Source organism: Geotrypetes seraphini, chromosome 12 (genome assembly GCF_902459505.1).
Source record: "Geotrypetes seraphini chromosome 12, aGeoSer1.1, whole genome shotgun sequence".
NCBI classification, from domain to species: Eukaryota; Metazoa; Chordata; class Amphibia; order Gymnophiona; family Dermophiidae; genus Geotrypetes; species Geotrypetes seraphini.
Window position 1 is genome coordinate 1,411,219 of NC_047095.1, and position 27,693 is coordinate 1,438,911.

The following is a 27,693-nucleotide window of genomic DNA, read 5'->3' on the forward strand; positions in this document are numbered from 1 at the left end:
CAGCCTCACCCCTCTCCCCAGAGACCACCCTGCTCCTGGAAACTACATTTAAGCCTGCCTTTGGGGTTAGTGGTAGTGAGCCTGAAGAATCTGCCCGAATGTGAGCACAGAAGCCATTGCTGTTAGGGAGGGATAGATAGAAAACCCTTGTTCCATTTTTTTTTTCTTTGCATCTAGTTAACCCCTTTCTTCTGTCAGATCCTTTTTTTTTTTTTTGTAAAGATTAGGGTTTTCCTTTATTGGTTGGTTTTCAGCTAGCACAGATCCAGAGTTCCTGAGCCAACGAGCAGACTCCAGGGCCGGTGAGGATGTGGACGCTGAGGATCATGGTACCCAACGCAAGACAGCTGCAACATTTCCAGAGACTTTCTTAGACTGGTAACATTGTATGAACACTAGTTTACTACATTAGGCCTCATTTATGCAAATGACATTCCTCAGACTTGAGTATTTGAAGTAGTGGTAAGCGTGTCAAACTGAACTGACTGCAGATTACAGAAGTTAATCAGGCCATTGAACTGTTGCCAATCCAGAAGAGTAACCTGTAACATCCTTTTGACTCTGTAATTTACCTTATAGTATTAACATCTTGCATTATCTAATTGTACCAATAGGTACCTATTTGAAGAGTTTAGCTGCTCTTCTATTGCTATCTAATAAATCTTACACTTCCTTTTCTTGTCACATCCCTTGGTTGTGTGGAGTTATTTGGAAACCCTGCTAGGTACCGTAATACTTGCATCAACTTAAATGTAGAGGTAGAGTGTTTCACTTCCGGCTCACCACACAATTGTTTCCCATGTACTCACTTTTATAGGACCCCCAGGGATCCCTGAAGAAGACTTTTTGTCGAAACGTGGACCGTGTTGGGTCCTGTATCCCTAGCGGACTAGGTCCTTTAAGGCTCTTATGTGGATGATTTACTTTTATGTGGATGGAATTATTTTATGTGGATGATTTCAGTGTACCTTTGGAACTTTGATACTTTCAAATAAAGTCCATTTAGGAACATCGTCACTCCACAGAGGTTTTTTTTTTTTGGGGGGGGGAGGGGGTTTAGTTATACAACTCCACCAACAATGGGTTCACAATAAACTTTTGAAAACGTCTGTTCATGCAAGCGTTTCAGTCAGTGTAGACGTTATTTATCTGTGGATGAAAAGTTTGTAAGAAGATTTTTGCGATGGTAGTTTGTGTGTGTGAGTGTGTGTGTGGGAGGGTTAAGTGAAATAAATTTTATTAACATTTTATATGTGTACAACAAAACTCAATAACAAAAAGACAAAGTAATAATATTAAGTTAACCCCAATAAAATAAAACAAAACAAACAAAAAGGAAAAAAACCCCCAAACCCACACCAAATCCCTCCTCGCAAAGAAAAACACAATAATCAATTAAAAAGTATGAACTAAGCAATCAGATACAAAGATATTTTGTAAGAGACAACCATTTTGCAGTATGTAATGTAGACAGTTTTTTTCCTTTGCCAAATATAACTCATATCTGTATGTAGTACATATGATATTCCACTCCTTTGTATAAGAAACTAAGGGCTCCTTTTACTAAGGTGCGCTAGTGTTTTTAGCACACACGGGAAATTACTGCACGCTATGTGGCTAGAACTAACGCCAGCTCAATGCTGGCCTTAAGGTCTATCCGCGCATGCTATTCCGCGCGTTAAAGCCCTAACGCAGCTTAGTAAAAGGAGCCCTAAATGTAAATTTTTCCAAGAATTTAAAATAGTTTTAACTCCTATAGTTACTAAAGTATCAAACTAATAATCATTTTTTAACAGAATGCCTTGAAAACATACCCCCTCTTCTACTAAGGTGTGCTATGCTTTCCAGCGTGCGGTAAATATTAGCACACGCTAAACGCGCTAAATGCTAACGCGTGCGTGTTATCCTATGGACACGTTAGCGGTTAGCGCACCTTAGTAAAAGAGAGCCGTAATGATTTTAAAATTAAAAACTTAAAGCAAATAGGCTTATTAATATGAACGATAGTACAAATTGTAGTCCAAACCTGTTGCCAAAAACTATGAATACATGCACAATCAAATAATATACTGTATGCTTAAGAGTAGTTTGTGTTTTATTTTGATCTGTCATAGACTAGAGAGTTGCGCGGGGACAGAAATCCCACCAATCCCCGCCCATCCCCACCAGGATCCTCTCCGTCCACACTCATCCCCGTCAGGATCCTCTCCATCCTCACCCATCCCCGTCAGGATCCTCTCAGTCCCTGCCCGTCCTGCCAGGATCCTCTCAGTCCCTGCCCATCCCTGCCAGGATCCTCTCCGTCCCTACCCGTCCCCATCAGGATCCTCTCTGTCCCTACCCGTCCCCGCAAGGATCCTCTACGTCCCTACCTGTCCCTGTCAGGATCCTCTCCGTCCCCACCCATCCCCGCAAGGAATTACCTCCATCCCCGCCTGTCCCCATAAAAAGCAGCAATCACGTCTCATAGGATCATCGATTCCACCGTTTCTTTTGTGTTTGCGCTGCTGTTTTCCTTGTGGAATCTCTTTGGTGGAACCCTTTTTTTGTTTTCTGTTCAAGTAATTAACTTATAAACCCCTTCTTTTACTAAGGCTGACGTGTTCATTATATTATATGGACGAACCCTGCTTCCAAAGCCTTCCATCCCCATGTGAATCCCGTTGGCTAGAGGGGGGTCCCCGTGGGAGTCCTGTGGGTTAGGGGGGGGATTCCCGCGGGACCCATGGGATTCCCGCGCTCCCCATTCCCGTGCAGACCTCTATCCTAGACTATAGGAGAAAACTAAGTTATTAAAATAATATACATCTTCTGACACTTCCTCTGTGCTATGTAGCATGCAGTCCCTTCTTCTTTCATTGAGCTAGTCCATGTAGTGCTGGTTTAAACTATTCTTTTATGCCAATTTATTTATTGAGATTTATTTGCGGATTAAGCAATCATGGAGTTTCGTCAGCCGGAAGCCTGAAGTCATAATGCCATTATACAGAACCACGGTGAGGCCTCATTTGGAATACTGTGTGCAATTCTGGAGGCCACACTACCGAAAAGATGTGCTGAGAGTAGAGTCAGTGCAACGGATGGCCACCAGGATGGTCTCGGGGCTCAAGGATCTATTGTACGAGGAAAGGCTGAAAAATTTGCGGCTGTACTCACTCGAGGAACGTAGGGAGAGAGGAGACATGATCGAGACGTTTAAGTATATTACCGGCCGTATCGAGATGGAAGAAGAGATTCTCTTTCTCAAAGGACCCTCAGCCACAAGAGGCATTCGCTCAAACTCAGGGGCGGGAAATTTCATGGCGACACCAGGAAATATTTCTTCACCGAGAGAGTGGTTGATCCTTGGAATGAGCTCCCGGTGCAGGTGATAGAGGCAAACAGCGTGCGAGAATTTAAGAGGAAATGGGATGCCCGTGTGGGATCTCTTAGAGGGTTAAGCCAAGGGAACCTGTCACCAGGAGTGGGATCCCTAGGACAGTAGATTTGGGGGTGGGTCAGTAGAATGGGCAGACCTGATGGGCTATGGCCCTCATCTGCCGTCATCTTCTATGTTTCTATGTATTCACTGCACTGTCTGCAATCAGCAGAGAGTTATTGCTTTTTGCGATCCACAGCACCCTGTCTTCCCACTAGCCAGGCATTCATCTTCTCAGTGTAGCTTCCTAGATTTCATGAATTTGGGCTCATTCTGTTTTCTGATTATTCACCATCTGCTGTCTTTGTTCTGTTGATTTTCCTGCCTTCCTCTGGCCTTTCTTTTCACTATCCAACTAACTTGACCAATCAGATGTCAGTATTTAGCAAGGCAGCTGCTGTGTGCAGTTAATCTGATTATTATGAGAAGTAGCTTAATAGTTAAAAGCTTCAGACCAAGACTGTGGAAACCAATGACATGGGGACAAATTGGTCTCTGTCCCCATGGGATCTCAATTCCTGCGAGTTCTGTCGCTGTCCCATTCCTGCAAGCTCTGCCTTAACTGCACAAGTCTCGAACACTTATGATTTTTTTTTTTAATTTTTTTATTTATAACAACTTTCTTATTTACAATCAAGCAGAATAATTACAACTTGAATAGATCAATTAAACATAATAGAAACACCTAAAAACAGGAAAAGCAAATTATTTAGATATTTAGTCCACACTTATGATTTTTAAGTGTTCAGGGCTTGTGCAGATGAGGACAGATCTTGCAGAAATGGGACAGGGACAGAGCTTACAAGGATGGGACGGGGATAGAGAGAGCCCATGGGGATGGAGTATCTTAATTGCTGCTGAAAAAGGCTTGAGCCAAATCATAATTATTCTTATTGTTATGTCAGATTTTAATTAGGGCCACTGAATATGTAGTCTCAGACTTAATAGGTACGTTATCTGGATAGTACTGAATATCAGTGTCATGTATATAACTTTTGGCTTTGCTCTCTGATCTGTTTCCTCCCAAATACAGTGGTGCCTCACACAACGAACTTAATACGTTCCAGGAGCAAGTTTGTTATGCGAAAAGTTCGTTATGTGAAACGCGTTAAGCGCAGTGACTAACGACTGCCTGCAGTGCCTGCGCGGAAGGATGCAATACATCGGCAGCGATCGTGGAAGCTCGGGCGACTTCATTGTGTGAAACGAAGTTCGTTGTATGAATCATGACATGAAGTTCGTTGTGTGCAGCGTTCGCTGTGCGAGGCGTTCTTTATGCGAGGCACCACTGTATATAACTTTTAGGCTAAGCTCAAGCTGCCCCTACCCAAATTTTTTGAAAAAAAAAAAAAAAGATTTACACAGTTAATTCCTAGTTAAATATTTATTTGAATATTGGGCCCTCACTGTTTTTCTGCTCTTTGCCCATTTTTTCCCTGATTTTTCTGATTATTAATCTGCCATTTCTCTTTGCTGTTTCTTATTAAAGGTACCTGTCACACTCCAAATCTGGAGAAAAGCAGCTCTCCCCTCTGGATTTACTTTCTTTCATGTCTCATTATGCATCTGAACTCTTGTGGTTTCTGGTGAATTCTGCATTTTGATAAAATTGGTTTAGACGTCGCTGATCAGGGTGTGACTAATTCATAGCCCAGTGAGTTCATCTGCTGGTTACACTCCTGTGGCCATGGATAGGAGGAAGCAGGTAACAGATGAGTTGGGATACAAGTAGAAAACTGGAGAAGCCTGTTGATCCCCCAGTGACCTGGGGGCTGCAGGTGGCTTCTTTGCATGTTTGGAGAGTTCTTGATTGCATTCAGTTTCCCCAGTGGCTAGGGCTGTGTGCCTGGCTTTAATCTGTGATATGCTTCAGCAGGAAAGCCCCTAACGAGCTCTGCACATGCTACTGTTTTTCATGGATGTGGTTTACTGTTTCCAGATGGAGCAGTGCTCGTGGTGAGTCTAATTCTGAGATCAGAGGACTTAGAAATACCACTGGAGGAGTGAGGCCAATCTGTATGGCTGGAGGGCATTCACCTTCCCAACTCAGAGTCAGCTTGATCAGAGCACATCTATGGGAGGCCTTGGCATGCCTTGCAGAAAAGGAAAGGTAGGATGTGATCTCTACTGAATGCCTCCATTTACTCAGGTTAGCCTAAACAATATTGTGTACAATTGTGGAGGCCGCACTTTCAAAATGATATAAACAGGATGAAGTCCTTCCAGAGGAAGGCTACTGAAATGGTCGGTGGTCTTCGTCATAAAGTGTATGAGGACAGACTTAAAGATTTCAATATGTATACTTTGGAGGAAATGTGGGATAGGGGTGATATAATAGAGATGTTTTAAATACTTATGTGGCATAAATGCACATGGGGGAGGAGCCAAGATGGCAGCATGAAGTGAGAGAGCGTCTTCTCGAGTTTACCTACATTGTTTGCTATTTTTAATTATACTTCATACCAAAAGAAAGGGGATAGTCAAGGCTGCTCTCTCTGCAGCGAGAATTTCTTCCCCAGTTCAACAGACCATTGACAAGTTTGTTGTGAAGACCCATGTTCCAGAAAAAGTAATTGGAGGAGACAAACCTGCTGGAGTTCAGGATGGAGGAGATCCTGTTTCCCTGGAGCTTGATGTCACACTTTCTCCTCCAACCCTCTGTCACATCTGGATGATCTCTTGTCACCGAGGGATCTTCCTAGAACTGAAGCAGTGCTCATGGAGGCTTCCACTGGGGGTCTGGTTCAAGTTTTGCAGTGCTGGAGCCTCTGTCGAGATATTTTGAAGTAAGTGCTTATGTGGCAATTACTCTTGAGAGCATTCATCGGTCACAAGATCAACGTCCGAGATCATTATGCTTGTGAGTAAAATGGATTCTTTAGCTAATGGCTTAGAGACTATTAAGAATGATTTTGCTACGAAGCTTCAAGATGTTAAAAAGGAAGTTAAATCACGAAACTTCAAGATGTTAAAGAGGAAGTTAAATCATTTCAAGAGGTAATAGCAGATGATATTACGGATAAAATGGTGTTAACAAGAAAGATTAAATTTACATCTCTTGACCTTTCCAAAGTCACTAGGAGTCTCACCTATGGATGTCTTTAAAAAAATATTTAATTGAGATTTTGAAATTTCCTGCAGTAGTGTTACCGCCATTGAACAAATTTTATTATCTCCCCTCAAAGACTATGTCTGGGGCTCAGAGTATAATGGATCAAGGGACAAAAGTTGCCAATCAAGAAATAAGATCAGAGGCACTGAATTTTGGAGACTTCTTTTATCGGAGGTTTCGGACAGAGCAACCCTTCTCATCTCATTTGTTTTGAGCAAGATCAGAATGCTGTTACTCATATGAGATCTGCTGTTTCTTTTTTTAATTTCCAGCTTTTATTCTGTGGGGGAAAAAATTTGGATTTATCCAGATGTTATTAAACAGACACAGGAACAGAGGAGATTCTTTTTGGCCTTGAGAAGGGATGTTCTGGCATTGGGTGCTACTTTCTTGTTAGCTTTTCCTTGTAAATGTTTAGTTAGATATCTTGGAGTAAAGTATACATTTTTTCTTCCTGATCAGCTGAAAGCCTTAATTGATTTAAAAGATTGTGGCCTGAAGAATACAGGATTTGTGGTTGATTTATGTATTTTGGGTCTTTTCATGTAAAATCTTTTTCCTTTGTTTTATGCTACCTATTAGTATCTCCTCTGATTTCTTTATCCTCCCCTTTATTTTTAGCGGTCTGAGAAGGATTTGTTTCCCTTCTAACATGTTTTCATATTGTATTTTGATTTATTGAATCCACTTTTTGTACAAGTATAATACCTGTTAATAATACTTATAATGGACAATAAAACAAAAGAAAGGAAGCTCTGGAATGAGGGGACATAGCATGAAGGTGAAAGGGAATAGACTAAGAAGTAACCTAAGAAGATACTTTTCGCGGAAAGTAGTGAATGCGTGAAACGGTCTCCCGGCGAAGGTGGTGGAGAAGAAAAATTTATCTGAATTCAAGAAAGCTTGGGATAAGTACATTGGATCTTTAAGGGAGAGGAGCAGCTAGAAGATGACATGCATAGATGGTTCATAGTCTAAAGCGCGCAAGACAATCGCGGGCGGACAGTCATAAAAACACAAGAAGTGCCTCTGCTGGGTCAGACCAGAGGTCCATCGTGCCCAGCAGTACGCTCGCGCGGCGACTCAACAGGTCCAGAACCTGTGTATTAGTTGCGCACAGGACATCAGCACGCCGGATTTAAAGTGAATTTTAAAGTGCTCTGAGGGGATGTGGGGGGGGGGGGGGAACCACTGCACTTAAGCTAGTAGTGTTGGTGCTGTTTGGGGGGGGAACCCCCATTATAGAGGAAAAAGACTTTTTCCTTATTTTTTAGGGAAAAAGTTCAGTTTCCTGTGTAATGTGGGGGGGTTCCCCCCTACTCCCCAATGGCAGTGCCAACACTACTAACTTAAGTGGGAGGGGTTCCCCCCCATGCCCCCCCTCGGAGCACTTTAAAATTCACTTTAAATCCGGCATGATGATGTCATGCACGCGATTGTCTGCCCGCCTTTGTCCACGCATGATTGTCTTGCGTGATTTTGACGCGTCACCACATGGACAGACCAGATAGGCCATATGGTCTTTATCTGTCTTAATTTTCTCTGTTTCTATCTTTCCTTTTTGTATCCAGGGAGATTAGTACTCATTTCCCTAAAACACTTAGGGTCTGATTTTCTAAATAGCGCCACTAGCGGTGGCCACTTAGAAAAGCAGCGCCAAGCGTGACAGTGCTGTTTAGAGAATTGTGGCCATGTTGAAAGAAGGCGTTGGAAAAGAGGCCAAGGCTTTACAGACCTACATTTCTGGCACCTACTTTCGATGAGAATCATGTTATAGAGGCGCCTACCGGTGCCTTCGTCAACTTCCAGCATAAAGTATACCTCTATGGATGGAAGCTGGCCGCCATCGTTTGTAGGCACTTGAAGCACCTACACGTTTTTAAAATTATATTTTAATTGGTTTTAAACGACATGGTCGTTTATTGCATATTCATCAATTATACCATTTAAGTTAGGTGGCAGTAGGATGCCTACCACTGCCTAACTTTTGGCACAGTTTTGAGAATTTGGACTTTAAGAGCTACAACTCTTGTATTCATAGGGGAACAACCAAGATAAACCAGTTTATTCAGGTTGAACTGTGTGAGGTGGGAACCCTCCCTCCAAACTAGGAAAGAGAATGTCTAATATGTCTCCTCAAAGCTAGTATGAATAATATGGAGCTAGGAAGGGAAAGGCCAGAATGCACTGGGAAGGAGAAGGCCTGTCATTTTGAAGAGGCGGGTCTGCCTGCCAATGGGAGTGGGAATTCCTCCTGCTGTCCTATTACTTAAATGTATTGGGGGGCGGGGGACCTGGTGGCAGGAGGGAGAGAGCATCCCTCCTACTGTCCTTCAGTTTAAAGGTACAGGGGGCGGAGGTTGTCGGGGCCAAGATACGGATGTGTGTGTGTGTAGGGGTTGGGGCAGGTCTGGGCAGCGATGACTGAGGCAGGAGGATGTGGGCATTCCTCCTGTTCTTCAATTTAAAGGTGGGAAGGTGGTGCAGGGGACCTCGGTGGCAGGAGGGAGTGGGCATCCCTCCTGCTGTTCTTTGTTCTTCAATTTAAAGGTGGGGGGGGGGATTCCAGGCAGGTCCAGGCGGCAGCAACTGAGGCAAGAAGGAGTGGACATCCCTTTTGCCGATCTTGTAGTGTGTGTGTATGTGGGGGGGGAGGCAAGCAGCAAGCGAGGTGGGGGTGTCGGCAGGAGGGGGGACTTTTTCTTCTGTTGCTCTCCCTGCCGGTCTGTCAGCTGAGCTGGCAGAACATGGGAAGACCTGTGGCTCAGTTGATCAGGGCAGGGACAGCAGCCTTGACAGGAGGGAGGATCTGTACCTAGTGATTAGTCTTCTAAGCAAGCACTAGATGCAGTCCATCCCCCCCCCCCCCGGTGATTCTTCACACAAATAGCATGCATGTAATTTGGATGCTATTAAGCTGAGAATTACCAGTAAATGAAAAATCACTCCACTACATCAACCCGCTGAATTTTACCGGTGAGTTTTGAGAATCTGACCCTGAGTCAGACAGGGCATGTGTATGAGCCCTAGTCCATAACCCCTACTGAAGGATGGGTAGGAAGAGAGAAATGGATAGCTAAAATGCTACTGCACAGGTGATGAGATAATAAATTATGTAAAGAAGTCAGACGTGCCTTATTGTACCAGAATTTCTTTATTTAAAATACTTCTAACTTATTGGCTTGCAGAAATAGTAGAAAGTACTATGGAATTTTTAAATCTCCTCAAAGTGCAATTCATATCTACATACAGGAGAAGCCTTTGCCAATAGATGGAATGTCTGTTGAACTTAAGACATTTTAACAAACACAGATCACATAACATTTGGAGCTCAACTGACAAATCATTCCATGTAGTTGCCCAAAAACTTGAGAGTGAATGGTAGCATTTCTGATTCTTCTAACAGAAGGCACCTCAAGTACTGACTGCCATAAAAGACACAATGGCTGATTATAGCCAAAGATTTGAGATTTTTGCAAACATTTCACTGCCTACCAGTACAAGGCTAAAATTAAATTATGTCTCTGATCTTCAAGGCCCTTAAAGGAAATGGGTCAAAATACTTGAAGAACAGGAAAACCTTCTATACACCTCCAACATCACTAAAGTCCTCCTAAGGAATATTGCTTACCACAACTTCTCCAAAGGACATCACACAGGGTGATACACCAACAAGCGTTTTTCGAGTACTCCCTGAAAGGCTCACTTAACGCAAGACTACTTCAGGATGCATGTAAAGCTTGAATTTTCTCCCAAGTCTTTAATGGAAGAGGCAACTTAACTAGCTAGTCTCACACACACAAGAACTAGTGTTGGCTGTGCACAATGCAGCATGCACTCTAGCTGAAATCAGTTGCATATACCTTTTCTGTTTGTATGTGCATTTTTTTTTTCTTGCTACCCTTATTTTTCTGTCTAACTCCTGCTACTCAATCTTATCTGTCTATGTTCCACCTCCACATGCCTCCTTTGCTATTAAGATATTTTCATGTGTATTGTGTTGACCTAGTAACTAGCATGCTATGCAGTAATTTGCACTTGTATTTGAATATTTTACTGTTGTAATTGTTTGCCTTAAGGTTAATACTTGCTATTTACAAGAGGCTAAGTCAAAAATGAAAAGGAGGACACAAGTTTCCAAAATGGAAAGCGTGAAAGGTATAATCAAGAAAATAAACAAAAAACACGCTTACATAAATCACTATAATGAGTTCCAAAAGTATTTTCTTATAACAAAATTTATATCATGCTCTCATGTGTGGATAGGTTGATCTCAAAGACATGGAGGAAAAAGGGGAACTTAGTCCCCCCAAAACCTCAACACCCAATCATTGCAGAACTTCCACTTTGCAAAAATATACCATACGTGCTGTTTAATAGTTCTTGATGCTATGCATAGTGTTATATTTTTGCAAAGTGGAAGTTCTGCAATGATTGGGTGGTGAGGTTTTTTGGGGATTGTGTACCCCTTTTTCCTCCATGTCTCCGAGCACAACCTATCCACACATGAAAGCATGATATAAATTTTGTTATAAGAAAATACGTTTTGAACTCATTATAGTGACTTATGTAAGCGTATTTTTTGTTTATTTCAATTTACTAGAGGCTGGCTGAATTTCAGTTCCAGTTTTGGCTTTGGTGCTGAAACAAGCCTGAAATTTCAATTAAGCCATGTTTCAGTTTGGCCAGTGGGATGACCATGAAATAACAATCTACAATGCCTTAGCCATTGTGGACCAGACAAAATGGTGGAAGAGAACACCATCTCAGCATAGTGCATAGCAGTTAAATAGTATGATATGATGAAACTTTCTAGCCCCAAATAAAAGCTTATGAAACTTTCTCAGGTCCACAACTTTTGTATCTGGTTATGTATCTTTTGCGTATGGAGTGGACTACAGATATGCATGGCTGGAGGTTCCTTCACTGACTGTTCTTTCGTTTTGTCAGGACAGTCGGGACGTGTCGAGAGCAGTTGTGCCCTGGGATGAAGAGGTCACCAGATGGTGGGGTGAGTGGAGCTCTTGGTCCACCTGTTCTCGGACGTGTGGGGGAGGTGTGATGTCCCGTGAAAGGCACTGTCTGCGCCAAAGGTGAGTCAAATCCACTAAGACTCCTGAAACAGAAGAGCTGTGATTATGGGGGAGGGATTTCTGATAGACTTCTGCAGATCAGGCATCTTAGTGTACTTTACTGGGGAGGTTACATGATAACTTCAGCAAATCTTAATAAATATAAACATTTTGGAATACTTTTGTACTAAAGCATCAAATGTATATCATTTTTAAGTAGTGAAAGTGATATTAAGGGCCTGTTTTACAAAGCCGCACTAGCGGCCCCAAAGCCCATAGAGATTTAAAGGGCTTCAGGGGTGTTGCCGCGCGGCTTTGTAAAACAGGCCCTAAATTTAGTAAGATTCCTTCTGGTAATCTGACTATATTTCATTCCTGAGGAAGTATCCTGAGCAATTTCTGATAGCTTATTCTGCTTTTGAATCTAAATATATGGAGGCGCTGCTATGCTAGCGCTCACTAGCAGTCTTTTCACACTGGTCCACATGAATTCGGAATATAATATGAGGAACTGAAATGTGGACTTGAAGGGTGAATTTGAAAAACAAGGAAGTGTGCATTTTTGGGAGCAAACAGAATACACCTTTGCGACACTGCCAGAGAGAGGAAACCAATGAATAAGACCTAAATTTTGAGAAGCCTCACTTGTTCTGCTGCTTTCATCAGTTCTCACTGTAAAACAGGGGTGGAGAACTCCGGTCCTCGAGGGCCGCAATCCAGTCGGGTTTTCAGAATTTCCCCAATGAATATGCATTGAAAGCAGTGCATGCAAATAGATCTCATGCATATTCATTGGGGGAAATCCTGAAAACCTGACTGGATTACGGTCCTCGAGGACCGGAGTTCCCCACCCCTGCTGTAAAAGTTACATTAGCAAAACAGCAAGCTAGTTTTTCTAGATATGGCAAAGGTTCATCTCTGTGCTGCTGCCCCTATTCTGTCCAATGTAGCAGTGGTCTCAGTTAAGAACTCTTTTGGCAAATATGACTATATTAACAGGTAGCTAAACCTTGGCCCCAATGCACACATAGAAAGTTCTTATAAATTTTATGAACTATGCTTTATTGAACAATAAGTAGATGTACTCACTTTTAGTAGAATTTCTCATGGGTTTGTTGTCCCTGGGCATAGGCTTTGTTGTTTCAGTATGTTGCAGCAGTAGGTAAGGTAGGAGACTGGAAAGGCAGAAGTTTGTAGCGGACTTTGAAGACTAGTTTAGTAAGATGAAATGATTCCAGAGGCTAGATGAAGGATCATACTGGCGTGGGATAGATAGCTCAAGATGAAAAAGACAGTCTTCTATTCAGTGAGACCAGCTATATGCTGCTGATATAAGCAAGAGAGAGACTGGCGTTCTGAACAAAGGATTTAGAAAGAGCACCCACATGGCAGAGTGAGGCTACAGGTAAGACCAATAGGAGCAGAGTTTGACCAGAGGTGGCAAGGAAAGGTCATACCTTAACTGACCCATCAGAGCACAGAAGTAAGACAAAGGATTCAGGTTTAGATGAGAGAAAGGGGGGTCTTAGGAGAAAGATCACTAGAAATAAAGCTTGTACAGTAAGCAGGAGTGGCTGTAATAAGTATGAAACTACATTTCTAACAATGCCTTGCTCACACACTACAGCTGTAGCATAAATTCCATGGGAAGAGAGAATGCATTAAACACATCTTTAGGGCAGTATTATAAAATAGTGCAAGGCTGCCGGGGGTGAAACAGCCCCTTTCTCTTGAATGTGTGCCCAGACAGCTTGGGATACGTTTTACCACTCCAAGGGCTTGAGTGATGGTTCTTCCGAGAGCACCCTGGCATTCTTTGTTAGCCAGCAAGGTCTACCACAGTCCTGGCATCCACCCCAGTAAAAGCATTGAATGCACTTAATGCAGGATAGTCCAGAGCTGCAGTCATCTCACAGCTACCTCACAGCTCCATGGCGCCACTGGAAGTTCCCTTATTTTTGTTGTTTAAATCCATACTGATTATGTCATATCTCAATGAATGTACTCGCATGTCTCCCTCCCCTCTCACCTGTTGCAGCAGCTTTATGTCTTTCTCTGAGGACAATAACCTCAATAATCGTTGTACTCAGGGTACCTTATACACTCCAATGGGAATTCAGATTCCACTTTTCTCAGAACGAGTCAATGGTGTTGGAATTCTTCACCATTCCCATTACATGGAGAGTAATAAATATCTTTTATGGAGATATATATTTTTTCTTTTCTTTTTCCTTTTTACATCCTTATTTATTATTACATCCAAATAACTTATTATAGCTTAAACAGCTCATGAATAGAAAAGGATTTAAAAGTGTATCACTTAACTTAAGATCCTTATCGGTTCCCCTTCCCGACGCGTTTCGGAGTTCTTTTTCAAGGTCGGGGGAACAAAAGATAAGGTTAAACCTCAACCGTACATTTTCTGCCACTGGCTATCCAACAAGAGTTCCCATTGGAGTGTATAAGGTACCCTGAGTACAACGATTATTGAGGTTATTATTCTCTCATATTTTGAAGTGAGTCATAAAAGTTTGGCTGATTTCTCTGAGGACAAGCAGGCATAATATTCTCACATGTAGGTAATATCATCCACGGAACTCGATATGGACACTACCAAGTGCACTGTTAAAATTTAAATATTTAGGCAGTTCCCATACAGCATGCATGCTAGTACCTTCCTGCCTGACGTTGGCTCGCAGGACCATCAGTTCTTCATTTTCCGCAGAGCTGAGAAGCTGTGTCTTCAATTTTCAATTCAGTGTATCAAACTTGTGCCTTCTTTTTTGGACCTTCCCTTACATATTTTCTACTATTTGCCTCATAATTTCTTGTTTTTATTGTGTTCCAGAATTTTACTCAACTCTGGTCATTTTTGACAATTTTTCATTTTTTGGCCTTTGGGCCACTCCGAGTCTCTTCTTCCTCCCGGGAGTGTCAACTATTTTTGACATCCTAGTTACTCGACCTCCCCAGGCCATTGAGCCCTTTGACAACATCGGCCATTTCCCCTTTCATGTCAAACAGATTACCAATTGGCTCTAAGAAATGTTCTTAAGAACATAAGACTTGCCACTGCTGGGTCAGAACAGTGATCCATCATGCCCAGCAGTCCGCTCGTGTGGCGGCCTTTGGTCAAAGACCAGCGCCCTAACTGAGACTTGATGGTAATCAGACCATTTCATGCTCTGACTCTCACATAATTTGTGTGTCCAGTGACTGGGTCCTGAACATTGAGACATTTGCTGTGACCTCTGTCTCCGCATGCAAAAGAGGTAATTAAAAGCCGAAAAACTTTTCGGTACCACGTCGGCATTGACATCAAGCATGAAAATTACAGACCAGTAAGCCTGACTCCAGTGCTGGGCAAAATAGTGCAAACGATTATAAAAAATAAAATTATAGAACATGGTATAATGGAACAGAATCAGCATGGATTTAGCTAAGGGAGGTTTTGCCTCACCATAAGAACATAAGAAGTTGCCTCCACTGGGTCAGACCGGAGGTCCATCTCGCCCAGCGGCCCTCTCCCGCAGCGGCCCACCAGGTCCTTGACCTGTGAAGTGAATTCTTGACTTTTATAATCTACCTCTACTTCTATAACCTACCTCTTCTGCTATCTGTACCCCTCAATCCCTTTATCCTTTAGGTACCTATCCAAACCTTCCTTAAACCCCTTTACTGTGCTCTCGCCTACTCTCAACCTCCGGAAGAGCATTCCATGCGTCCACCACCCTCTGGGTAAAAAAGAATTTCCTAGCATTGGTTCTAAACCTGTCCCCTTTCAATTTCTCCGAGTGACCCCTGGTGCTCGTGGTCCCTCGCAGTTCGAAGAATCTGTCCTTATCCACTTTCTCTATGCCCTTCAGAATCTTGAAGGTTTCTATCATGTCTCCTCTAAGTCTCCTCTTCTCCAGGGAGAATAGCCCCAGCATTTTCAACCTGTCGGCGCATGTAAAGTTTTCCATACCTCTTATCAGCTTAGTCGCTCTTCTCTGGACTCCTCCAATTTGCTGCATTTTTTTTTTTTTTAATAATTCTTTATTAATTTTCCATACTTCAAAAGTGCAATACATAAATATATAACACATAAAACATCAATTTAAGCACATCCACTTACAATTATATATATATAACCACTCATTTTCTCCCACCCCACCTCAATGATTATACAATAAAACATAGCGACATTTATCTGCCTCACCAATTTGCTGCATTTCTTTGAAAATGTGAATAAACATGTGGATAAAGGTGATCAAGTTGATATACTATATCTAGATTTTCAGTAAGCTTTTGACAAAGTTCCTCATGAGAGACTCCAGAGAAAATTCAAGAGTCATGGGAAAAGAGGCCATGTTCTGCTGTGGATTAAGAATTGGTTATTGTTTGGAAAACAGAGGATAAGTTTAAATGGCCTCAAGGTTCTGTTCTTGGGTCTGTTCTTTTTAACATTTTTATAAGCGATATTGTTGAAGGACTATCAGGTAAGATTTGCCTCTTTGCAGATTATACCAAAATCTGCAATAGAGTAGACACTCCTGATGGTATGGATAACATAAGGAAGGACCTAGTGAAGTTTGAGGAATTGTCTGAAATTTGGCAGCTAAGATTTAATGCAAAGAAATGTAAGGTCATGCATTTGGGCTGCAAAAACCTGAGTAAATGATACAATTTAGGGGATGAAGAACTTTCAAGCATGAAAGAGAAGCAGAATTGGGGTGTGATAATATGTGAAGATCTTAAGGTGGCCAAACAGGTTGAAAAGGCAATGGCAAAAGATAACGAGTATAAACAGGATGGAGTTGATACAGAGGAAGGCTATTAAAATTGTCAGTAGTCTTCGTCATAAGGTGTAGTTTAGAGGAAAAGTGGGAGAGGGGAGATATGATAAAGATATTACCTATGTGATATAAATGTACATGAGGTGAGTCTCTTTCAATTGAGAGGAAACTGGAATGAGGAGGCATAGGATGAAGGTGAAAAGGAATAGATTCAGAAGTAACCTCAGAAAATACTTTTACACTAAAAAGGTGGTGAATGCTTGGAATGGCCTCCCAGTGGAGGTGGTTGAGATAAAATATATCTAAATTCAAGAATGCTTGGAACAAGTACATTGGATGTCTAAGGGAGAGGGGATAATAGATGGCATGGTTAGGCAAATTAGATATAACATAGTAGATGACGGCAGATAAAGATCCGAATGGTCCATCCAGTCTGCCCAACCCTACCCACTCTTTAAATTATGCCATATGATCTTTATCTGCCTTCATTTTTCTATGTTTCTATGTCTTGTTTCTATGCTCAGACAAGAGTTTTCAAGAATGCTACAGTCTTCACAGGCATTAACCACTTCCATACCTGCCGCAGCCCAGCCCAAGGATACACTGAAGAACATCAATGAAGGACAAGGTCATGCACCCCTGCTTGACATCAAGCATTGGTGTTGGCATGGGCCCACTCGATGCATGTATTGTCATTGGTAGAGGAGTTATCTCCTGGATCAAAACCATCAGCCTGCACCTCAACGTTTAATCGACACTCCTCTTGGTGCAAAGTCCCTGATCCACCTAGAAAGGAGTACTTCAAGGAGTCTGACTCTGATATCTCCAGTCATTCAGCAGAAGAGTCCTATGGTATAATTTCTGATTCCTTCCCTCTTCCTCAATGATGCAAGTCTCTGCTAGAGAGTATATCTTTTATTGGATTCGTGAGACAGATAGGTCAGACTTTGATCAATCCTCATGAGAGTCTCCTGAGAAAGTCAAAAAGTCATGGGATAAGAGGCAATACGGTAGTTTGCTATGGATCACTCATTAGACAGAAAATAGAATGTACGAGGGGTTGCTGAAAAGTTTTCAGCCCAACCAAGAAGAGAATGACATGGATATAGTTCAATCAATGATTTGAAACAATGTCAAAACAGAATTTCATTTCTGCAACTTGACACAGCAAAATAAGATAGCACTCTTTTCGGCTACAGTAGCAAAAATTAGGAAGTTGATTGGTTGGGCTGAGAACTTTTCAGCACCCCTCTTAGGGTTGAATGGCCATTTTTTTCAATGGAGGAACGTGAATAGTGGAGTGCCACAGGAATCTGTACTAGGACCAGTGCTATTTAACATATTTATAAATGATCTGAAAATTAGAATGACAAGTGAGGTGATTAAATTTGCAGATACAAACTATTTAAAGTTGTTAAAACACATGCAGACTGTGAAAAAAATAATTTGAGGATGACCTTAGGACATATAACATTGGGCAGCCATATGGCAGATGGAAAATTTAATGTGGACAAATGCAAAGTGATGTATATGGGGAAGAATAATCCAAATTACAGTTACTGGATGCTAGAATCCATCTTAGGGTCAGCACCCAAGAAAAAGATTAAGGTGTTACGGTAGACAATACACTGAAACTATTCCCAAGTTCAATATTTTTTATTGAGTTTTTTGAAAAAATATAAGAAACAGTTCAAGTACAGGGTATCAAAAAATAAAACAAAACATTTAGTATAACAAATATTCAGTTATATTGTGCAATGTAGAATTGAATCGTTTTAAAAGATCTAAAGTACTAGGACTGTTCATGAAAAGATAATAAAAGAAAAGATAAGAGGAAAGAGAAATTGAAGGAAGAAAGAAAAAGAATAAAATGAGGAAAAAGATGAAGGTAAAGAAAAAGAAGAAGAAGAAGAGAGGAGTGTCTATGAAATAGATTGAACATATGAGTCTAGGAATTTCCAGGGTGATTTACATTGTATCAAACTTTTGGAAAGTCGAATTATATTTTTCTTTTCATAAGCATATGATTCAAATTTATGATACATGCTCAAAGAATTCCACCAAAAGGTATAGTTTAGTAATGAAGAGGACTTCCAATTTTTCAAGATGTGCATAAGGGCAGTCACAAACATTGCATCAATGAGTTTAGGAGGACAGTTAGACTGTGTAAAACAAGGGTGTTGAGATCGGAGAATTATAATGTCAAAGGAAATTTCTTCTGAACAATTGGTAATAGACTTTATGGTGTCCCAAATGCACGTCCAAAAGGAACGAACTTTAGCACAGTGGAAAAGCATGTGATCAAGAGTCCCAGCTTCTTTCATACAATTCCAACATATAGAGTCTTGTTTTAGGTTAGCTTTCCACATCCGAAAGGGTGTCCATACCGCATTCCACATAATGAAGAACATTGATTGTGAGACTCTGGATGATAAAAGAGGTCGGTTTGTCGATGACCAGAAGAGTTCCCAGTCAACATCAGTAAGTGAGGTTGTCAGCATAGATTCCCAATGTTTCATGGAATGAGAGGAAAATGTGAAAGAGTGATCTCTTAGAATACTATAAAAGAGAGATATCGCTTTACCTTTTGATATAGCCAATGTGGACCAGTGATACAAAGTGTGAATGGATGTCATATAATCAAAGCGTATAGACATAGAAGATAACGTCTTAGTAAGAGAAAGCCACTGTGAGTAAGCAGAAGGAGACAATGAGTACGGTAAGTAGAGCAAATTGTGACAAAGGGAACAAACGAAGTGAGAGTGGTTATCTGATGGAGAGACCACAAACCAGCCCGCTGCCACCTTTTCCATGAAAGAGATTTACTATTGATTTGGATTTTGGGGTTATTCCAAATGGACAAGAGTGGACTGTCTTTAATTGAAATCTCTGCGATTACGTCTAATATATGAAGGGCATGCTGCGTTGCACTCAATAAGGAGTATTTTCTCAAAAGTTTGGGCACTGGCACCGTCAACAAGCATGAAACATGTAATGGTGCACATAAAAACCGTTCCAGGTCAAACCAGGTTGGTGAGTCTTGGGTACTAGGGTTAATAATCCAATAGGCTCCATATTTGGCCAATGATGCGATATAATAAAAATGAAAATCTGGTACATTCAAACCCCCATTAATTTTAGAGGCTTTCAGCTTGTCGAGAGCAATACGAGGTTTTTTGTTATTCCACACAAAGTCAGATATTTTCTGTTAATACATAAAGATCCGATTCAAACTCAAGATCTAAACATATCTAAAATTAAAAGTTTAGTTCTTAACACCCTGTCTCGTTGGTCTCCACTCTTCCTTTCATGGTGGGGCAGAATAGCTTCTATCAAAATGACCCTTACTCCTCAGATAAACTATACCCTCTCAATGCTTCCCTCCTTATGCAAGAAGAAATTTTTTCATTGGTTGAACTGAAACTATTCCCAATGTGCGATGGTGGCCTAAAAAGCTAGGAATTGTTAGGAAAGGGATGGTAAATATGACCAAGGCCCCGCACCAGTCCAGTCAGTGAAGAACTGTATCCGTGTCTACCGGAGAAGCAAATAAGTGCAATGCTGATTATGGGTGAGGTGGGAAATGTTGCTGGTGATGGTGGCGGCGGGCACTGAGAAATAAATGCTAGTCATTGAGGGAGGAGTGGAAGTGGAGGCAGGAAATGTTGGTTACTGCGGGGGTGGGGTGTTAAGAAAGAAATGCCAGTTATTGGTGGGGGTGAAGGTAATGGCAAAGGCAAGAAATGAGGGTTACTGCAGGAGGGTAGGGTGTATTGAAGACGAAATACCGGTCAAGATGCCCAAAAGATGAAAGACCAAAAATCTTGGTTTATATTTGAGTTTATGCAGTACATTGATTCTTGTCTATGCTAGCATTCTGTACTGAACCTAGGCTTTTAAGTTCCTTTATGGAATAGACTCGTGAATGGAGGCACCGAGTTGTAGAATTGCTCCCAAAATGCTTTTTTTATCAAATTGCCCCACATAAAACTATGGGCAGTGACAAGAGCGTTTTTATTTTTGGACCATGCTGTTGTAGGCATGTTCAGGGTGGAACACAGGTGAAATTGTGATTTACACGTATTTATTCAATTATTAAATAATAATCTATATATATAAAATCGGAGGTATGTATGTGTGTATATGTGTGTGTATGTGTGTATGTGCCGCGATCACGCAAAAACGGCTTGACCGATTTGAACGAAACTTGGTATGCAGATCCCTCACTACCTGGGATGATATGTTCTGGGGGTCTCGCAGCCCACCTGCACACGTGGGCGGAGCTACAAACAGAAAATCAGATTTCACCCATTCATGTCAATGGAAAAAATGTAAAAAGCTGCCATTCTCACAGTAATTCAAAAACGGCTTGACCGATTTGAACGAAACTTGGTATGCAGATCCCTCACTACCTGGGGTGATATGTTCTGGGGGTCTCGCGGCCCACAACTCTATGTTGCTTGCTCAAGGGTGGGTTCACCCAAGAATTTATATGTTCTTGCTCCTGGAGGTGAAACTAAAAATGTTGTTTATAATCAAGTTTTGCGTTAGTTGTATTGTATTCATTTTGTCAAATATTTCACATTATAAGTTGAATATATGTGTGTGTGTGTATGTATGTATGTTCCAGCATAACTCCAATGCATGGACAGATTTCAACCAAACTTGACATACACATTACTTACTATCTGAGGACAAACACTGTGGGGGTGGAAAGGGGGGGATATGTAAAAATGATTGAAAATGACAGATTTTAGTATCTACCCCATAGTGTTTTCGGGCTCACAGATGAATACTCAGCATAACTCTGAAACGCATGGAGAGATTTCAACCAAACTTGGTACACATATGACTTACTATCTGGGGAAAAATATTGTGCAGGTGGGACGGGGTAAAATACTGTGGGGGTGGGAAGGGGATGATATGTTAAAATTATCAAAAGCGACAGATATTAATGTCCAACCCATAGTTTTCGGGCTCGCAGAGATGAATACCGACACTCCCGATGCTGTTTAAGACTAAGTTCAGCCCCATAGAGAGGGACATTCCTTTGGGACATGTGGAGGGTAGGGGGTTGGGACATGGGGGTGGGGCATATGGGACATGTGGGGGGTAACGTGGGGGGTGGGACATGTGGGACATAGTGGGGTGGGACATGTAGGGGGTTGGACATTTTGGGATAAATAAATATCCGGGCAACGCCGGGTAATCAGCTAGTAACCAATAATATCACAATCATGTCCAAAATCATTAAATATTCAATACTAGTGTTATAGCCCGTTACATTAACGGGTGCTAGAATATATGTGTGTGTGTCTTTATTTCTTTTTCTCTCTCTCCTTAGCCGCTTTCTTTCTTTTTTTCTTTTTCCTTGGCTGTCCATCATCACCCCTTGCCTGCTCCCCCTGTCCATTGTCCCTTCCTTTTATTTTTATTCAATTTCAATTTTTTTTTTTTTTTTTTTTCTATACCGTTCTCCCAGGGGAGTTCAGAACGGTTTACATGAATTTATTCAGGTACTCAAGCATTTTTCCCTGTCTGTCCCGGCGGGCTCACAATCTACCTAATGTACCTGGGGCAATGGGGGGATTAAGTGACTTGCCCAGGATCACAAGGAGCAACGTGGGTTTGAACCCACAACCCCAGGGTGCTGAGGCTGTAGCTTTAACCACTGCGCCACACACTCCTCCTCCTCTGTGTCCACCACCACCCCTTCACTGCTCTCCTTATGCAGCAGCAGCCCTTCTCCTTTGTTTTACTTCCCCCCCTGTCCATCAGCACCTCTTTCCTTCTCCCCCTGTCCAGCAGTAGGCGTCCCTTCCTTTTTCTCCCCCCGCTCCTCCTTCTTATCCCTATGATACACTTACCTTGCTCTGCCCCTGATCAGAGGTTCCCAACAGCCGCCCAGTTGCAGTCATTGGAAAAGTTCCCTCTGCCGCATCCCGCACCCCTCCTGACGTGACTCCCGCTGTCTTTCTTTCTGTCTGTCTCTGTCCCTGGCCCCCTTTGTCTGTCTGTCTTTCTGTGTATCTCCCTGCCCCTGTGTCTTTCTTCTTTTCTTTCTGTCTCCCTTCCTCCCTCTGTCTGTCTGTGCGAAGCAGTATTCCCTCCCCCTCCATTTCCCTCCCCCCACACCAGTTCCTTGTGCCCCTGTGTCTTTCTTCTTTTCTTTCTGTCTCCCTTCCTCCCTCTGTCTGTCTGTGCGAAGCAGTATTCCCTCCCCCTCCATTTCCCTCCCCCCACACCAGTTCCTTGTGCACCTGCCCCTGTGTCTTTCTTCTTTTCTTTCTGTCTCCCTTCCTCCCTCTGTCAGTCTGTCCAAAGCAGCATTTCCTCCCCCTCCATTTCCCTCCCCCAACACCAGTTCCCTGTGCAGCAGCATTAGCATTTCCTCTACCCCCCTTTCCCTTCCCGCGGTCCCGGCTACAAACGCGGTCCCGAGTCCTTTGTGACCCCCCCTTCCCTTCCCGCGGGCCCGACTACACATGGCGATTCAAGCAGCGTGTGCAGCAGTCTTCACACGCTGCTTCGGGTCCTTCTACTGCCCTGATTTACTCTGGCACGTCCCTGATGACATCATCAGAGATGCGGCATAGCAAATCAGGCAGTAGAAGGGCCCGAAGCAGCGTGTGAAGACTGCTGCACACACTGCTTAAATCGCCAGTCGGGCCCGCGGGAAGGGAAGGGGGGGGGGGGCGGCAAAGGACTCGGGTCCCGGACAGCGGAAAGTTGCTGGGCTCCTTGGTGGGGGTGCTGAGCGGCCGCAATCCCTCTCCTCCCAGACCCCTCCCCCCCCCCCGTTGGAGGAACGGAGATAGGCGGCTAGCTGCAGTCCCAGCTTGAGGAGGCAATCGGTGGCTGGTGACGTATTAGCGCGCATGCACACTCCTGCGGCCACAGACCTACTGATCTCGGAAGCACGCAAATAGGAGTGCGCATGCGCGGCTAGCCTTTTATTATATAGGATGTGAATGAAAGTACTTGGTGCAAACATTTCAAGCCAGCACTATGCAGGTCTAAATATGCAGAATCATCATTACACATCAATGTTTTTTCAGTGAGGTAAAAAAAACAAAAACATAAGAACATAAGCAATGCCTCCGCTGGGTCAGACCTGAGGTCCATCGTGCCCAGCAGTCCGCTCAAGCAGCGGCCCAACAGGTCCAGGACCTGTGCAGTAATCCTCTGTCTATACCCCTCTATCCCCTTTTTCAGCAGGAATTTGTCCAATCCTTTCTTGAACCCCTGTACCGTACTCTGCCCTATTACGCCCTCTGGAAGCGCATTCCAGGTGTCCACCATACGTTGGGTAAAGAAGAACTTCCTAGCGTTCGTTTTGAATCTGTCCCCTTTCAACTTTTCCAAATGCCCTCTTGTTCTTTTATTTTTTGAAAGTTTGAAGAATCTGTCCCTCTCTACTCTCTCTATGCCCTTCATGATCTTGTAAATCTCTATCATAGAGTCTCTTCTGTTAGGTTTTTGATTTTACACATTATGTTTCACAAGGGCGCAGCAACTTGGGAAGCTTGTATGGGTGTCTGTCTGTTTTGATCCAGTTGTTACAATGAGATTTGCTTAAGATAAGTATGGCTCTGGACCTCTGCCTGTTTGTGAGGGCCTTTTTATGATCCTTCTGAAGTTAGAAGAGAATATAGCACTCCTATTTGATTGGAATACAAGATGATGGTTTTTTAATGAGTGTCTTTGACATATAATGTAAAGTCTGTTATTTTTTATCTATGTATTAACTGTTACCCCCGCGTTGATAAGCGAGATAGATATTTTTAAAATAAATAAATTAGTACTGTGTGATATTCTGAGCCATTTTATTTATCTCATTTGTAAGGATAAATATTCAGCGGAGACAAACAAGTTATCTCACACTGAATATTTATGGCTAGGCCCCAAAATGCTACTTAACCAATCAGCAGCTGTTTCTTCCAGTTAAATAGCTTTAAATATTGAGGGGCTAATGATTATTTTGATATGATTGTAGTTTTATTTGTATCATATTAGTATTGTCTGTTTTGTTTACTGGTCTATTCAATAATTGAGTTAATAGAGGGAACATTTTTTTTTAATTATTTATATCTGCTGCTGTGATTTTTTAACTTGTTCTGGTCCGGGATTTTATAAAGAAGCCTGTATGTCTCTATATAGAAGATCCAAACTAGGGGCTCCTTTTACTAAGGTGCGCTAGGGCTTTAACACACAGAATAGCACGCGCTACATTGCCACGCGTGCTAGACCTTAACGCCAGCATTGAGCTGGCGTTAGTTCTAGAAGCGTAGCGCGCGGTAATTTCCTGGTGCGCTAAAAACGCTAACGCACGTTGGTAAAAGGAGCCCTAGGTGCTCTCTTGTCCTCCCTAGCTAGGCCACCTGTTATAAAATTAACCCCTACGTGGCTACATCACTTGTGCAGTGTATCTAGGGACTTGCTGATATGTCCAAGTTATGCCTGGAGTTCAGCTGCCTTCCCTCCAAAGCAGCAACGGAAAATAATAATTATAGGAAACACAGATTAGTTTTGTGTTCTTTTTCTGCTTTTCAGACTTGTTATTGCTCAGGGGACAGACAACAATGTGTGTGCGGGCCAAGCCAAGAATTACCAGCTGTGCCACAAGCAGGTAAAACCAACTTTTCAAAACAATTGGGGGGGCGCTAAACTCAACATAAAATTTCCTCTCCCTGGATATATTGATGGACTTTGCTCAGTATCGGGGGTGATGAAGCAATCATAGAGCTGGCTTTGCTTCACAGGTCAGTTTTAGTGTTAGCAGATATTCAGTCTTGCTATGGGAGTGTGAATAGGGTTGCCATATGGCTTCAGAAAAGGAGGACGGATTGAGATATTCGAGTTTTACATCCATCAATGGAAGTAAAACCTGGATGTCTCAATCTGTTCTCCTTTTTTTGGAGAGAAGAAGTACAAAGAATTCCTCTTTTTGGATGCACTCAGTTAAAAGGCCTATGATTCTCATTACACTTCCGACTACACTGGACCTCAGTGGGAGTGGGAAGGAGGGTGGTTGGGTATACAAGACAGCTGTGTACTTTTTAAGCAAGAACAAGGTACACAGTTCTCTGTTTCAGACTGGCTATAGATGTAAAAAGGAATTGAGCTGACCTTTATACAGAATCCAAATTGGCAGATCTAGGCTTTTGAAAAGGAAGGTGCAAGTGATATTGTCTCATCACCTGCTCCCCCTTACAATTATTCTCTCTTTCCCTTTCCCATTTGATTCTCCATGGTCCTTCTCCATCTCTCCCTGACAGGTTCCATTTGCTTCTTCCTATTTTTTTCCTCCCTGCCCTCCACAGGGTTTAGCTGCATCTCTCTCTTCCTTTTTCTCGGCTACTTTACCATCTTCCATCTCTCTCAAATTAATCTGCAGCTTCTCCTTTCCTCCTCTCATGATCAGATTCCTCTCTATCCCCTCCTCCTCTTCCAAGGTTCACTTCTGTTGATTTTCTTTTCTGTAGGCTCTTTTTCTTCTCTGTGTCTCCCCAGGTTCATCTCCATCTCACCCTCCTTTCCCAGATTCTTCTCTATCTGCTCCCTCCCAGCTTCTTGCCCATCTCCACATCCTTTCCTTTAGGCCTTACACTGTACTATGGGCAAAGACGTAAACAGTGCATATGTGCTTTGTCTCCTCAGCTGATCATCCACCATGGTCACCTTTCTTATAGCAGGAGAAACATCAAAAAGGGGAACAAAGGTGGGTGGGTGGGAGAAAATGGTTGGTTATGTATATTTGTAAGTTAAATGTGCTTATATTCACTTATTATATGTGATATATATATATATATATGTATTACACTATTGAAGTTTGGAAAATCAATAAAGATTAAAAAAAAGGAAACAAAAGCACCACAGAGACACATTGAGCTAAAATGGTTCCTATTCTACCCGTTATTTCCTCTCTGTATCATGTGTTCCCCCAAACCTAACACCTTTTTTTAGCTTGTCTATCTTCTTCCCTAGCCTAAGTCTTCCTATTCAACTCTGTATTCTTTCACTTCCTTCACCCCTCTTCTATCTTTCTCTCCCAGCCCAGCCCTTCATCTCCTCTCCTTCTCAGATATTCTTTATTCAGAGAGTGTATTAGTAGCCATCTGAATGCAGCATCCACATTTAGAATTGGATAAAATTATTCCCTATGCTGATTACTATTTTATGTTTCTTGTATGGTACCCTGCAGTCTTGCCTGTATAAAGGCTTCTGTCTCATTGTTCTGTCCCATGAAAAAATGTAGAAGAGAGGGAATGTCTTTAGGCATTGTATTCTCGTGGTTCTGATATGGTTATTTTTTTTTTTTTGTAGCTCTGTCCATCCGACACCATGAGCTTCAAACAGCAACAGTGCTCAAGTTTCAATAGCAAGGCCTTTGGGAGGCGCTACTTCCACTGGATGCCTTTCTACCCAGGTCACTGTCTATGACAAGACACTACCAAGAGATGCTTGATTATGTAACTGCTCTTCTTTCATGTGGAAAATTACTGACACCTGTGTGCCCACTTGTTGGGGGAAGGGCTATCTTTGCTCTGAAGCTATCAAGGTCTTATTTAAATTTATGCGTTTTTTTAGACTGCTTTTTGATACAGGAACTCAAAACACTGAACAAGATTAATCAATTGTCCAAAAGCAGTCAAATGAAAGGACAAATCAGCAAACAACCATAAATGACAATTACATAAAACACAGATCCTGGAAAACCCTGAAATAAAGCATAAATATTAATAAACACAAATCACCTCCTAAAATAAAGAACAAACCTTAAAGAAACTCCTTGTGATCCTAGGCAAGTCGCCTAATCCTCCATTACTGTAGGTACAAAAAAAGAAAAAAAAGATAGATTTGTGAGCCCACTCGGGACAAAGAGAGAACCTGCATATAATAAATATAAACCGCTTTGGTTGTACAGTGGTACCTCGGAATCTGAACGCCCTAGAACTCGAACGTTTTGGAATCCGAACTTTTTTTTGTAGTATATTTTGTCCCAGAATCCGAACTCTGCTTTGGAATACGAATGCCCTGCACATTGTATGTGTGTGTTTCTGCCCTAGAATCTGAATGCTGCTTTGGAATATTTGTTAATATTTTACCTTAAAATCCAGTGTATTTACTGTTAAAATTTGATTTTGTGGGACCCAGGAACGAATTAACCCAGTTTCTATTATTTTCAATGGGAAAAATTGTTGTGGAACTCGAATGCTTTGGAACTCTAACGGGGTTCTAAAACGGATTAAGTTCGGATTCCAAGGCATCACTGTACTACAGAAAGGCAGTACAGTGTTCCCCCGGTTGTTC

The 27,693-nt window shown here is 42.1% G+C and overlaps 1 protein-coding gene across 6 annotated transcripts in view; it reads left to right on the top strand.

Annotated features, from left to right (window-relative positions):
• Positions 1–27,693, top strand: part of LOC117346711 (ADAMTS-like protein 2) — a 114,205-nt gene that overhangs the window by 23,942 nt on the left and 62,570 nt on the right. For 3 of the 6 annotated variants that reach the window (XM_033916728.1, XM_033916731.1, XM_033916733.1), the window contains exons 1-4: positions 5,427–5,528; positions 11,486–11,623; positions 24,934–25,009; positions 26,707–26,809. In XM_033916728.1, the coding sequence (XP_033772619.1) occupies positions 5,437–5,528; positions 11,486–11,623; positions 24,934–25,009; positions 26,707–26,809 (409 nt within the window). In that variant the 5' untranslated portion in view covers positions 5,427–5,436. Of the gene's footprint in view, positions 1–5,426; positions 5,529–11,480; positions 11,624–24,933; positions 25,010–26,706; positions 26,810–27,693 lie in introns of those variants that run through there. The other 3 variants (XM_033916730.1, XM_033916729.1, XM_033916732.1) reach the window with 3 other exon arrangements.